Genomic DNA, 15,241 nt, shown 5'->3' with positions numbered 1-15,241 from the left:
GGAACCTTCCTAACAACTTAACCTGCGAACAAGAGCATACATCATAAGAAGATGAGATCACAAATCTATCAGCACAATAACTAAGCATAAAAAGAGACAACTTGTCTACCACATAGGCAACTTCAGTAATGACTTTAAGGATGAACCTTGATGTAGATTGTATTAGTGCTAATAAGCGGGGCGCTGATATGGCAATATGGCATTACCTCTGTTTCAAATTCTCGCTCCCTTTGCTTTGAATCAGTTGCCGCACCTTCACATCAACTATTTCACCAGTTGACATCTGAGCTTTGTACACATAACCTTATGCACCCTGGCCAACTAATGTCGTGAAATTCTGAGTCGCCTTATGCAAACCTCTGCAAAAGAAGTAGCCAGCTTATAGTCATCAAGTCAAGTGCAATCAGAGTTCTGTTCATATTAGTAGTTTCGCCGTGAATTATTTGTACAGTAAATCACTCTCCGACAATGATTGATTGACAGAGGGTGGAGAAAAAGACCGCTTGGGATCATAACCGATACCAAAATTCACATTAAGATGTAAATTATACTTGAATTTTACATTCTTAGCAAAAATTGACATCAACTAAACACATTAATATGACATTTTAAACCATAAGCCCATTCACATGCATCAATAAAACTCAAAGTTTTCCATGCTAATGCTAAACACTACTAGAATTAACAGTTTTAACGACAAGTAATAACGATAAAATGAGTTTTTTGTCGTTAATAACCTTAGTAAGTCACTTTATTACGACATTCTTAGCAGGTGGTCGTACATGGTTGAATGTGAAATATAAAAGGTTAAATTAATAACTCTATAAGCGTCGTTAATATGGTAGATGATAAATAAATAAAATAATAATAAATCATATTTTATCGCAAGCGCTGAAAAGTGAATTCATCTAACGCGGGATTAGAGCCCGGGCAAAGTAATCATCAAAATATCAAATATTTCTATCAAAAACAAAAGGCACAATTTATTAAAACCTTATTTCCTTTCTTCTTCCCCTAAACCTCACCGCCCATTAATATTGTTAGTTTATTCAATAATCATCAAATTTCATTTGCTTGCTTCTAGTAATTGGCTTCAGTCAATTCTTCAAACAATTCTCAAGGGTCATCAACAGATTCTTGCTTGTAGGTGAATTGGGTTGAAGTTGATCAGTAATTAGGGTTCGTCGATTCGTCACAAAATTTCAGTTTGAAAGTCAATTAAAGGGTAAATTTTCTTAATTACTCTGTCAAATTTCGACCTTAATTCCTTGCATATGCTATATAATTGTTAATTTATTCATTTTTCTGTTTAGTTTTATTGTGTATTTTTTGGGTGTTTGTTGAGATAATCAGTTTCCCGTTAGTTTAGCCGATCATCGTTTGTCTCTGTTAAGTTCAATATGTAAATCCCACATGTCAACTCAATACAAAGTTTAATTGTTTCTTGCGTATGTATTAATTTCTTGATTTTTAGTTTGATTGGTTTTAATTAGTTGATTCCTGTGATATTTGAAAGATTATAGTGTATTATTTAATAGGATTAGTGAAAAGATTATTGAAAAGTCAACTTTAACATGTGATTGTGTTCATTATGGTGGCTATAAATCAAGTATACAAGGCGTCAATATCTTAGAAGTTCTCAAAAATTGTGGTTATGTGGCTTTATTATGATGAGTATTCTTGTTATTTCCATCTCAAACTATTAGGACTGTTGCTGTGAGGTTATTTTTTTGCTAGCATATGAGCAATGTCCATAGCAGGCTATGTGACTTGGCTCATCTAATGTCATTGGATAATTATTGATTTATGAAATCTAACTTTCACTTAAAAAAACACTTTGAGCAACACATAATTTTAGGATAAGTTAATTGAATTTAATAGAAAAAGATGTAAGTGGAGTAGTCGAAATAATAGAAAATTATAAGAAAAGATAGTACGGGTTAAAATTTTATTAAAACGTAAGGGATATGAGAGAAGAAATAAATAATAAAATAAGTAGTATTGATTTTGAGTGAGGACATGAAAGGAATAACACTTCAATAACAGCTAAATGCTATTATACTCTTAATATTTATCTAGACAATCTATCTTATTCTACTATCCTTTTTACTTTTCCTTTTTTTTTTTTTCATTTTAAACACTTGATTAAAGTAGTGGCACGTTTGTATTCCTTTTAATTTTTTTTCCTTTTCATGCATCATTATTTAAATCTTGTATATATGTACTAAGGTAATGTTGTCACATGACTAGTATTGATAGAATTCTTGTGTTGAATTTGCAGATTTTATATAGCTAATTTATTCCCTTAATTTTAATAACTTGGTAAATATGACTCCTAATAAAGATTGGATGTCCATTGAAGATTATGTTAATGACCCTTCATATGAAGAAGGAGTAAATAGTTTTTTAGATTATGCTTTTGAAAAGTTGAAAACTGAGACATTTCGATGTCCTTGTTCAAAATGTGTTAATGGAGAATCTGGTGATCGTGAAAAAATTAAACAACATTTATTAGTCTTTGGAATTGTTAAGAGGTATACCTTTTGGTATCATCACGGGGAAGGGTTTAATGAGCCTACGTACTCAATCTGACGGAGATGATGATGTTGAAGAAAATGAAAACGATAATGAGGTGTTCGATATCTTGAGGGATTTATATCCTAATAATCTTGATGATATCGATGGTAGTTCCTCCTACATTTTTAATGATGTTGAGGAGCCAAATATGGCTACCAAAAAATTTTATAACTTGATGAAGGACTCACAAGACCCTGTCTATGAAGGTTGTAAGAGTTCTAAGATGTCTGCACTATTAAAACTTCTTCATATCAAGACTCTTGGCCGTTGGAGTAATGAGTCATTTACCATGCTTTTGGATTTCTTGAAGAAGGAACTTTTACCGAAAGTATCAAATTTACCAGATTCTTATTATGAAGCAAAGAAGACCATAAAAGATCTCGGGCTTTCTTATGAGAAAATTGATGCATGTGTAAATGATTGCATGTTATATTGGAAGGAGAATGAAAGCTTGGACTCATGCAATATATGTGGTGCATCAAGATGGAAAAGTAACAAACATATTGGGGAAGACAAGTGTAAGAAAAATGGTAAAAAGATACCCCATAAGACACTACGTTACTTCCCACTAAAACCAAGGCTCCAACGATTGTTCATGTGCTCAAAGACTGCATCTTTGATGACATGGCATCATGGTAAAAAGAAGAAAGATGGTACAATGAGACACCCAGTTGATGGATTAGCTTGGGAATCCTTTGACAAAGAGTTTCCGAATTTTGCTTCCGATCCTCGAAATGTTAGATTAGGCCTTGCTAGTGATGGTTTTCAGCCTTTTGCAAATTCAAAGACACCATATAGTATTTGGCCAGTGGTACTTATTCCATATAATTTACCACCTGAACTGTGTATGAAACAGTCTAATTTGATATTATCAATGCTCATTCCTGGTCCTAAAGGACCTGGTGATGCAATTGACATATATCTGCAACCTCTAATTGAGGAATTGAGGGACCTATGGGACAATGGTGTTGAGACCTTTGATGCATCAGCTCAAAATCATTTTAACCTACGTGCATCATTAATGTGGACTATAAATGATTTTCCAGCATATGCCATGTTATCAGGGTGGAGTACAAAGGGATATTTAGCATGCCCTTGTTGTCAGAAGGATACACGTTCAGAGTGGCTATCTCATGGAGGCAAAGAATGTTATATGGGTCATCGATGCTATTTGCCAATGAATCATAGGTGGAGAAAGGACAAGGATTCATTTGATGGGAAAGTCGAGCGTAGTCTACCTCCAAAACCTTGCTCTATAGATGAAATTCTTCATCAACTTGAGGATCTCGAAAACATTGTATTGTCTAATGATCCACAAGTGAAGAAAAAAATAAAGCACGATCTTAGAGGTGATAATTGGAATAAGAAAAGCATTTTGTTTAAGCTTCCTTACTGGAAGGCACAACTATTGCGACACAATTTAGACGTGATGCATATTGAGAAAAATATATGTGATAGCATTCTTGGGACAATTATGAACATTAATGGGAAGACCAAAGACACTTTAAAATCACGTCTTGACTTGAAAGCCATGGGGGTAAGGTCCACACTGCACCCTATAGAAGATGGGGACAAATTTAAACTACCTCCTGCTCCATTTACATTTTCTGCCTCCGAGAAGAAAACTTTCTGCAACTTTTTAAAAGAATTAAAAGTTCTTGATGGTTTTTCATCAAATATATCTTATTGTGTCAACTTAAAGGATTCTAAAATTTCGGGTTTAAAGAGCCATGATTGTCATGTAATACTTGAACATCTTCTGCCTTTGGCAATACGTGGTCTACTCACTCCACTTGTACGTGAAGCACTTACTGAGTTGTCGATGTATTTTACTTTGTTATGTGCTAAAGTATTAAATGTGGAGGAGTTGAATTGAAGCGATTAGAGTCCCAAATCCCTATTACCCTTTGTAAATTAGAGAAGGTTTTCCCCCCTTCCTTCTTTGATGTGATGATGTATTTACCTATTCATTTAGCTAATGAAGCTAGAATTGGAAGTCCGATTCAGTTTAGATGGATGTATCCTATTGAGCAATATATATATAAGCTTAAATCTTTTGTAAGAAATAGGGCTCGTCCAGAGGCTTCAATTGCAGAGGGTTATCTTGCAGAAGAGTGCATGACTCTTTGCTCTAGGTATATGGATAGTGTGGAAACAAGATTTAATCGTCTTGAATGAAATTATGAAAATGCAAATGGTGGTGTGAAGCATTGACTATTTTCAGTCATCCTGGCAGAGGTTTAGGAGCTCAAACCATTATAGATATTTCAAAGAATGATTTAAATCAAGCTCATGATTATATTTTAAAGAATTGTGAGGAGGTTCAACCTTTCCTTCAATAAGAGTCTTAGCCCTAATGCATTTTTCTATTAATCTTTAGTAATTGTGGCTGTCACTAATTTTTGCTTATTTTAGAGAGTATTCTGAAGCTCATCCATATAATGATGCTGGAATCTCAGAAGAGGAATGGAGTGAAAATTTTAGACAATGGTTTAAGAATGAAGTAAGCAATTATACTATTTCTGATTTTAGGATAAGTAAAATCATATATTATTCATTTTTCCTACTATTTTTTTATAGGTTGCGCGATTTTATGAGTATAATAAGAGCAAGGAAATGGAAAATCTCCTCTCATTGTCACGTGGACCAACACAATATGTAACTTCTTTTACTGGTTACATTGTGAACGGTTATAGATTTCAAATACAAAGTCGTGACCAGAATTTGAGAACGCAAAATAGTGGGGTCTATGTGATTGGAAACATGGGAGATGAAGATGAAAACATAGATTTTTATGGAGTAGTGACACAAATAATAGAGATGCAATACCTTGGAGGGAATAGAGTGATGTTATTTCGTTGTAAATGGTGGGATGTGTTCGATAAGGTAAGAGGATTTAAAGAAGATGAATATGGGATTGTTAGTATTAATTGCAATAAGCAGTTAAAAACTAATGAACCATTCATCTTAGCTAGTCAAGCAAGACAAGCTTTTTATGCCATTAACAACATTAACAAAGGTTGGTTTATTGCATCGAAGACTCAGCCGCGCAACTACTCATACGATGAAAACAATGGTGATGACCCTGATGGGGATGCTTATCAGCAGGGTGAATATTCCAAACCAACATATCATGCTTCTTCCTCAACTAGTGCAAGCATTGAAGTATGTAAAAGGCGGGCAGATTTAGATCCTATTGTTGTAGAAAATAATTCAAATAGTAGTAGAGAAGCAAGATCTACAAAGAGGAGGAGAGAGGAATGATTTGTTTATCAATTGACTCTTAGAAAGCTTTTTAGTTTATTATTCTTCATAACTACCATATTTTATTTCATAGTTGAACTTTTACATCCAACTCCGTTTGCTATAAAAAGGTTATATTACTTTTTTTTATCATTTACAATTTGTAGTTGAATTCATTCTTTTATTTTGTTTGTTTCTTTGTTTGTTTTTTTTTTCATTGTAGTGTATTTCATTTGTCTTAATCCTATTTTTTTTTTTCCAATTCATGTTGATTACTTTTTTTTTCCTACTGTAGTGTATTTCATTTGTCTTAATCCTACTTTTTTTCTTCTTGTTATTATGCAGAGAAATAATGGCTCCTCCTACCCAAAAGACTTCAATGCTTAGATTTAAAAGAGAGTATGTACCACCTCTAATGTTAGCAAGGGGCCGTGGGAAGAGGTTAGCAAATATATATTCACCCAAAAGTCCTCATCTTCACCTTAGAGTTGGTAATGATTCCCCTATCCACAAAGGAAGTGCTGATAGAAATCTTTTACAGTCAAGGAAACCTCCGCTTGGTCAATTTAAAACTGTTAGGAATTCTGCTGTTGTCAATAGTGTTGATAATATAACTTCCTTTGATCCATTATTTGGCCCCCCCCCCCCCCCCCCCCCCCCCCCCCCCGTCCACTTAAATTGCAATAACAGAGATGATCAAGAGTCATCTTTTGAGGCAAGTGACCAAAACTTTCATGATGATGGGCTTCATTATCAATCTGAAGATGAAGATATGCATTATGAACAAGGATATGAAGATAACAATGATCATGGTCAAGATTCAGGTGGAAACAACAATGAGGCTGATAATGAAAATGATGTGGAAGTATCCCCAACAATGCAAGAAGATGTTGATGGTTATGATTTTACATTTAATTATTGCATTAAATTAATCAGATTCCTTGCTATTTTTATCTTCTCACACTTTTTACATTACATTGTTTCAGTTGAAAGTGGTGATCCATCAACTTCTAAGAAGAAGAATGATTCTGAAAAGAGGAGGGGAAGAAACAAATGTAAGGAGATAGCTAAACTGAAACCTAATGAGAAGCTACAGATTGAGTTCTTTAACAATCGAGCAGTGGGAAAGAATCACAAAGTATTTGCAAGACATTTGGGAATTATAGTACGAAATACTAACATATGTCCAGTGAGAGTGCACAAATGGAATGATATTGGAGAAAGAGAAAAGGAACACATGTGGGCAGCAGTTACGGTAATCGTATTAATTTTTCTAACAATTATTCTCTTTTATTTTTTAACTTAACAATATTCATGAAAATAATTGTAGGTTATTCAATGTTTACAAGTGATGATGTTATATCTATTTTTGTAGGATGTATTTGCCCAATGAAAATATGGAAACTTACAAAGATCATATTCTCGAGCATATGAAGGAGCTATGGCGAAAATGGAGGTCAGATTTATTAAGGTACAATGTCACTAAAAAGAAAATCACCTTAGCAGCTGCATACAAGGGTAAGCCACCTAATGGGCTTGACATGAATGAGTGGAAATGGCTTATCAAGGAGATATATATGAAGCTAAGGATGATTTTAAGGTGATTTGACACAACTAGAAATTGCTTTCTACTTCCATTTAATTAGTATTTTTTACGTTAAGAGATATTTATTGATAAAAAAATTCCAGAAAAGAAGTGCAAGAAACTCTGAAAACAGGGGCTACTATGCTAAAGAGTTAATGCCTCGAACTGGAAGTAAGCCATTTAGACAAGTCATATGGGACGATTTGGTGAGAATTATTATTTATATTACTTGATTATATTATAGCTTTGATAAGTTATAGATTAATCAAATTAATGACAAAATAATGATTTTCTTTCTTATAAAGGGGGCAAATAAGGGAAATGAGCCAACTTTAGTTGATGTGTTCTATTCGACCCGAAAGAAAGGCACCAAACTTCCAAATGTCGAGACCACACAAAAACTGGTATGTCCATTAATTGCTTAATGTTATTACCCTGTGTAAACAAGTAACAATTTTTTGATGTTGTGTTTTAGAATGAAATTCGAGAAACAATGGAAAAAGATCCATCTCTTTCCCACGCTGAGGTAACTTTGCTTGTACTATTTTTTTTTTATCATTGTGTTATAATTTTCAATTTCAATCAATGCCTAATTTATTTTTTTTGCTAGAGACTTCTTTTTATATAAATAACTGAAATTGCATGAATGATATAAACCTTTTTTTTTCCTTCAACACATCAAAGTAGTTTATTGTTACTGGAAACTTTAAACAATGCAATCCCAAACTAGTTTATTGTTGCTGGAAACTATATATAGGGTAGATAATAAAGAACAAAAATGTAGAGAGTTAAGACAATATATATTTATCTTAAACCTTGTCTCTTCTAATGTACTTGCTAGCGTATTACCCCTTAATTACCATGTTTTTGTAATGTTTGGATTAGAAACTTGCTTCTTTGTTTCTTTTTAATCTGGATTATCCTAGTTTGTTTTATAGTACTTTTTGACCATACTTGGGGTTCGATATAACTATACCGTGTTTGGACCGAGTTTGCATGGCGGGGGGGGGGGGATAAAGGAGGTGGTCTTGTAGGTGTACTAGGAGGGATGCCTCTCTGAGGTGGAGGTGTGTATGCAGATTGTGTATGTGAGGAGCGAGGGATGCCTTTCTGAGGTGGAGCTGCGTGGTCTGGCAGGCTGCCTGCGGTGTGCAGATGTGTGCCGCGGCCTGCCTGCGGTGTAGCTGTCTTGCACGATTAATGGCTAAAAAATGATTAAAAATGGGGGATGGGTCATTGACGCTAAGAAAATAATAATCGGTGGCACGTAATTGACTAATATTTCGATACGGAAGAGTGTTTTCACCGAATGTGACATGTCTAGAGATGATGATTTTATTAGTGGTAATATCTAAACAACGATAACCCCTATGAATCACGATGTAACTCATAAAACTCAAGATGGAAATCTATGTATATTAATAGGAATATATTTTTTGATGTAAGTCATAACTAATTATGTAACATACAATATTAAGCACATAAATTTTTGTTCTCTTAACATATATTTTCATATTAATGTATATTTTAAGCTTTTAATGATTATAAAATCTATATCACATGTGCAGGTAGCACAAAAGGTATTTAAATCCAAGTCTCGAGATCGAGTAATAGGCTATGGAGGAGGAATAAAGCTGAAAGATATTCAAGGACCACAACCTAGCAGAGAAGAACTTCAAGTTGAATTGAATGCCTCTAAAAAACAAAACCAAGTTCTTATAAACCGCGTTGAACAAGTACAAGAGGAAAACAATGAATTAAAAGGTCGCATTGGATCAGTTGAGTCTAGAATGAAATTATTTCAGGAAATGTTAGTGACACAGCTTAATGTCACTATACCTTCACAGGATGGATCAGCTTAATCTGGCACATGATGAGTAGCTGCAATATATCATTGAAGATCTAGGATCTCTAATAAATTTTTTATTTTTATTTTTATTTTTGTTTAAAGTTTAAGATATCAGAATTCTTTTTAGATATTCCTTGTTTAAAACATACTATTTTGTCTTGTTATATTGGATGGTAGTTGGTTTAAAATACATTAAATCTAATTTAATATTAAGTTATGAATCTTTTGGTTTTCTGTTTTGTACATTTATGTTTATTGTGTTTTTTCCTTATTACCATAATAAGTATCTAGCAGATGAGAACGGGTGGGATAAAGCAAAATAGTTTATTAATTTTGTACGATTTATTTTAACGACGAAATATTTTGTTGTTGTAAGATATCAATTCAAAATTTAGTTACCGTTAGAAAAATTTTTAACTATAAAATTGTTGGTCGTTAGTTGGTAATAGTTCGACGCTATTAAATCTACAAATAACGACAAAAAGTCAAATTGTCGTAATTAAGTAACGACGAACTACTATTTCGTCGTATAAATTTAACGACGAACGTAGTCGTTAAAACCAATAACGTCGGAACCTATTACGACAAAAGCACGACAAAATAAGTATTGTCGTGAAAGGTTTTAGCGACGACTATTGAGCCTTGTTACGACAAATATTTTCTTCGTAAAAACCCCTTTTCCTAGTAGTGAAAGTTACCAAGCTTGCCGGTAGTACCACACAATCAATCATGAATTCACAACATCCATTTTTATTATTAACTAATTTTCTCCTATAATTACCTAATTATATCTTATTTATTTTGAGAAAAAAAAAAAGTAAGAAAGAAATGAGATAATTGAAGAAATGAAGATGATCATATACAATTGAAAAGAAGTGAAGAAGATGAGAATGAGTTGTAAGTGGTACATGCACATGATGAATACTTAATTATCATGCAAAGGTAGTTTATGGCACGTGTCTTTTATCAAAGGTTTATTATGATGACTGTTGGTCTTCCCTTTTGGCGTTTCTTTGCCAACCTTTTAGACATAGAACAGGCAAATACTCAACGATAAGCTCTAAACAATGCACTTTTCTAGTATAACTATCTCAAGAATACTATTGTAGCTAGAGCTTTCCATCTTCAAATAACTGAAAAAATGAGAGCTTGATTTTCATTTCAACTTTGGTAGAGGCATAAAGTTAACTTACCAAACTACTATATGCTGAATTTAAATAAGCAATAAACGTGCCATTTTAGAATGAAATCAAAAATCATTGCAAATCTTATTACAACAAGTCTATAACAGTGTGAGATCAGAAAGATAAGAAGGGAATGAAAAGAAAGAGAGAGTGAGAGAGAAGGGGAAATAATTTGGGGCAGAGGGCAGGGAAGGGATCATATTCCTTCCCTTCAAATAAACCAAGTCATTGCAATTACAATAAAGACCAACATGTTTTTAAAGCTAAACCGACATCATTAAAGCTAACCCAAAAAGGCAAATTTGAGCATGGAAAATCCCATTCTCAATTTAGAACATCTTCGTATAAATTACAAACAAACATATAATAGCAACTACATAATCAAGCTCACTTAGCAATTTCATATATATTACTAATAAACATGATCTTAAATTTTTAGTGGTGCTAAGTTGGATTTCACAACCTATTAATAATGTCAATTCTATACGTCAAGAACATCGCTTTTATATCATCAATAAATATAAATTGAGATAAAAGATAAGATTCGACTTTATCATAAAATTAGAATTTAAACAATTTAGGTATTGTATATTTTTTTTAGAAACATTGATCCACAAGAAGACAATGAAATAGACGATATAGATCAGAACCCCAACGAGTAAGTCTAAAGTGACACGACTGATGACACCCTCAAGACTCGATCGAACAATTAAATTAGTTGACATCAACAATTGCGTAAACCTAATTTGATGTAAGTGAATTAAATAATCCCGTGTGAACGGAAATATATGTAGGCCTAATAAATCATAATTAATTTCTTACACTCAACCAGCATTTAAGGAATAAAAATAGAGGTAGTATAGTATAGTAGTACAAGCACCCACCAAAATCCATTAAATACAGAGAAATTAGTGTACAAAAGAGAGCGTTGAGCTTCCAACTGCACACTCTTAATAAGGTTGGGTGAGAGCATTAACCATCTTCCACCTACCATGTCCCAACTAAGTTGTATTTTTGTTATAAATGAACAAAAAAATATTAATAATAATATTGGAAAATAAAATTAAAACAGTTTTGTAGTTAGTCACGTAATCAAACTCCAACCAAATATATATAATGTGACACATTGTCACATTTTTATAAATATTACCCTTAAACCAAACTCAAACCAAAGCTAGCTAAATATTTATTCACTTGGGGTTGCATTGCAGCCTAAGATCTGAAATCGAATCTCGTTTGTAGTGCGTTATTATGGCACCACCTTCGAGTACGACAGCAACTGCAGCGGAAGAGCAGCAGTTGCTGTCGACGGAGATAGTGAACCGAGGGACGGATACTTTTTCGGTACGTGTAAGGAGAAGGTTGCCGTTGCCGGATTTCGTGAACTCGGTGAATTTGAAGTATGTGAAGTTGGGGTATCATTATCTTATAATCCATGCAATATATTTGGCAACAATACCAGTTTTGGTGTTGGTGTTTAGTGCAGAAGTTGGTAGTTTAAGTAGAGAAGAGTTGTGGAAGAAATTGTGGGATTATGATCTTGCTACTGTTCTTGCTTCTTTTGGGGTCTTTGTTTTTACTCTTTCGGTGTACTTCATGTCTCGTCCTCGTCCTATCTACCTTCTTGACTTTGCTTGTTACAAGCCTAGCGATGATTTCAAGGTACATTTTCTTTAATCTATTTATTTAAATTTTTGGATTTTTTTTTCTTAGGTGCATGTGTAATTGTTGATTAATAGTGGCGGATCTAGGATTTTTATGTTCTATGATAAGGAAATGATTTAAAGTAAACGAATGTATTCCGTGTTTAACTTGATTTAAAGTAAATTTTTTTTTTTTTTTTTTTTGACAGATTTAAAGTAAAAGTTGTTTTAGAAGTTAAACAGATTTTATCTGATTTGAAAGTAGTTCAAAAAGTGAATTTATACTATGTCCACTACTAAATAACTATACTATTTTACTTTTGTGTGGAGTATTGATTACTTAATAAAGTATTAAAAAAAAAAAGTTAACACTCTAAAAAAAATTGATATTGTGAAATCATATATGGCATTGAATTAAGTATATGCATGTTAATTCTTTTATAATTAGGAACATATTAGATTTAATTTTTCATTGAAATTTATAAAAGGTTAAATAGGATTACATATTTACATCACTTAGAAATGGATCTACAATTAGTGTAGTTGTTGCAAGATTCCTTTCCCCCCCTTGAAATTACATATGGGGACCTTTAATATACGAGTAATTGGTATAAATTATGATGTGTTATACATGCCCTACTCTATTGAAACATTAGATAAAAAGCGTAGAAAATAAGATCAAGTTTTTATTGATGATTACGAGAAATAGATTCTTGATTCATGTAGCCGATGTCATTTTACTAAAATTACTTTTGTGTCATAGTTGGATAGTTAATGTAAAATCCTTTTTTTTTTTTTTTTTTTTTTTTTTTTTTTTTTTTTTTTGTACAATAAAGCAAAATTTATAACTTTTTAGGTGGCCTAACATATGAATTGGAATTTTCAAAAACTCAATCATGAAATTTCCTGCAGGTGAGCAAGGAAGAGTTCATAGAGATGTCTCGACAATCAGGCAAATTTGATGAGGAAAACTTACAATTCAAAAGAAGGATCCTAGAATCTTCCGGAATCGGGGACGAAACGTATGTACCAAAATCCATAGCAGCAAAACACAGCATTACAACCATGAAAGAAGGCCGAGAGGAAGCATCGACAGTCATATTCGGAGCCCTCGATGAGCTCTTCGAAAAGACTCGAATTCGTCCTAAGGATGTTGGTGTCTTAGTAGTGAACTGCAGCATCTTTAACCCAACACCCTCTCTCTCAGCCATGATTATAAATCATTACAAGATGAGGGGCAATGTCTTGAGCTACAACCTCGGTGGAATGGGGTGTAGCGCGAGCATTATTGCTGTCGACTTGGCTCGAGACATGCTTCAGGCTAACCCCAACAGCTTCGCGGTTGTGGTTAGTACTGAAATGGTTGGGTTTAACTGGTACCCGGGTAATGACAGATCTATGCTTATTCCAAACTGCTTCTTTCGTATGGGTTGCTCTGCTGTCTTGCTCTCTAACCGTCGTCGTGATTTCCCTCGTGCTAAGTACCGCCTTGAGCATGTTGTTCGTACCCACAAGGGTGCTGATGACCGCAGCTTCAGGTATGTATACATAGTTTGAAAATTCTATAGTAGTCGTTTGAAATATGACTACTACCCGCTAAGTTTTATTCATATGTATAGTTTCACTGTCTAATTAATTGATTCCAAAATTAACAGGAGTGTGTATCAAGAGGAAGATGAAAGAGGATTTAAAGGCCTAAAGGTGAGCCGCGAGCTGATGGAGATAGGCGGCGATGCACTCAAGACCAACATAACCACTCTAGGACCACTGGTGCTACCTGTATCAGAGCAACTCCTGTTCTTCAGCACTCTAGTTAAACGCTACTTATTCGGTGGAAGCCCAAAGGATACCCAAATTAACAGCAATAGGATCAATGCAAGCACTGGTAATAATATATCATCATCATCTTCAGGTTCAAAGCCTTACATACCAGATTTCAAGCTAGCATTCGAGCACTTCTGCGTGCACGCTGCAAGCAAGACCGTGCTAGACGAGCTGCAGCGCAACTTAGAGCTGAGTGACACCAACATGGAGCCCTCGCGTATGACTCTGCATCGATTTGGCAACACATCTAGCAGCAGCATATGGTATGAGTTGGCCTACTTGGAAGCCAAGGGGAATATTCATTCAGGGGATCGAGTTTGGCAGCTCGCTTTTGGGTCGGGTTTCAAGTGCAACAGTGCTGTTTGGAAGGCTGTCAGACGCATTAGGAAGCCGAGTTCCAGGAATCCATGGCTTTCCAGCATTGACAGATACCCTGTAGCCCTTTAAGTATACAGGATAATCAAATTAATGATGCATAATGTCTGTTCTGTTTTATCGCCTTCCTGTATTAAACTAGTTCAAATCCTTAACCTTTGGTTATGTATTTTACAAGCATATCTGCATATGTATTAGTATTTTTTTTAAGCAAAACTTAATTCCTAATTTCATTGTAGGATGCTTAATTGTAAACTAAGTGCCATTGAGCATTTGAGCTGTTGCTACTTTTTTTTTTTTTTTTTTTTTTTTTTTTTAATCTTGTAGTAGTAATAAACCTTGTTTCTGCTGCCAAAAAAAAAAAATTTCTGACATTCTCAACAGCAATTTTAGCAGCTACTAAAACAACTTAAAAATTAGCTGCTTAAGCTTAACCTTATTCTGCTTGATTAAGGGTTCAAGGCCAGCTCTGTATTTAAGTGTATATTCTTTGACAATAGCCTACAAGTCACTTGCACAAAGGCCACTCTTTCGACGAAACTAAAGCAATATGATATGTACAGTTTTAATGCCATTTTCGGTCACAGCCTACAGATTAGCCACAAAGAAATACAAGTCATGTAAATGAAATGGGATCAAGCATGATTACGCGCATGATTAGCCTCAACGATGAAGCTAAGTTTTACCTGTATCAGAGCAACTCCTGTTCTCCAGCACTCTAGTTAAACACTAGGAGTACTTATTAAGGCGGAAGCCAAAAGGATAACCAAATTAACAACAATAGGATCAATGCAACTTCTGAAAATTCACAAGCATCCACAAATTCAAAGCCCAACATACCAGATTTCAAGTTTATATTGTTTTCAGTCACATTTATTTTTCAGCTTTTCAGAAAGTTAGTAGTAGATTCACTACTAGCAAAGCTAACAAACCATGTTCAACAAGTGCAAAGTTGCACATC

At 34.0% G+C, this 15,241-nt stretch overlaps 2 protein-coding genes across 3 annotated transcripts; both read left to right on the top strand.

The window, feature by feature from the left end:
• The first annotated feature begins 884 nt into the window (after positions 1-884).
• On the top strand, positions 885-9,488 carry LOC110723041. Of its 2 annotated transcripts, none has more exons than XM_021902316.1 (8): positions 885-1,225; positions 6,166-6,716; positions 6,807-7,075; positions 7,196-7,420; positions 7,510-7,611; positions 7,711-7,809; positions 7,881-7,931; positions 8,974-9,488. In XM_021902316.1, the coding sequence occupies exons 4-8, from the start codon at positions 7,376-7,378 to the stop codon at positions 9,265-9,267; spliced, it is 591 nt and encodes a 196-aa protein (XP_021758008.1). In that variant the 5' UTR covers positions 885-1,225; positions 6,166-6,716; positions 6,807-7,075; positions 7,196-7,375; the 3' UTR covers positions 9,268-9,488. The 2 variants fall into 2 exon arrangements, with proteins under 2 accessions (XP_021758008.1, XP_021758007.1); XM_021902315.1 differs by lacking the exon at positions 885-1,225 and adding an exon at positions 1,238-5,080 and having other exon boundaries at positions 5,158-6,716.
• A 2,014-nt stretch (positions 9,489-11,502) lies between these two features.
• On the top strand, positions 11,503-14,600 carry LOC110723040 (3-ketoacyl-CoA synthase 10-like). The gene is made up of 3 exons (XM_021902314.1): positions 11,503-12,100; positions 12,994-13,619; positions 13,737-14,600. The coding sequence occupies exons 1-3, from the start codon at positions 11,690-11,692 to the stop codon at positions 14,350-14,352; spliced, it is 1,653 nt and encodes a 550-aa protein (XP_021758006.1). The 5' UTR covers positions 11,503-11,689; the 3' UTR covers positions 14,353-14,600.
• Positions 14,601-15,241: the final 641 nt, after the last annotated feature.

This window comes from Chenopodium quinoa, unplaced genomic scaffold, assembly GCF_001683475.1.
Source record: "Chenopodium quinoa cultivar QQ74 unplaced genomic scaffold, ASM168347v1, whole genome shotgun sequence".
In the NCBI taxonomy this organism is placed as follows: Eukaryota; Viridiplantae; Streptophyta; class Magnoliopsida; order Caryophyllales; family Amaranthaceae; genus Chenopodium; species Chenopodium quinoa.
The sequence above is the reverse complement of the archived record's forward strand: the minus strand, read 5'-3'. Positions and strand labels throughout refer to the sequence as shown.

Excerpts from the sequence above, each read along its gene's own strand:
- LOC110723041 (XM_021902315.1), top strand. The coding sequence starts at position 2,570 with ATGAGCCTACGTACTCAATCTGACGGAGATGATGATGTTGAAGAAAAT.
- LOC110723040 (XM_021902314.1), top strand. The coding sequence starts at position 11,690 with ATGGCACCACCTTCGAGTACGACAGCAACTGCAGCGGAAGAGCAGCAG. Across the intron at positions 12,101-12,993 it reads AGCCTAGCGATGATTTCAAG|GTGAGCAAGGAAGAGTTCAT; the intron begins GTACATTTTCTT and ends AATTTCCTGCAG. Across the intron at positions 13,620-13,736 it reads GCTGATGACCGCAGCTTCAG|GAGTGTGTATCAAGAGGAAG; the intron begins GTATGTATACAT and ends CAAAATTAACAG.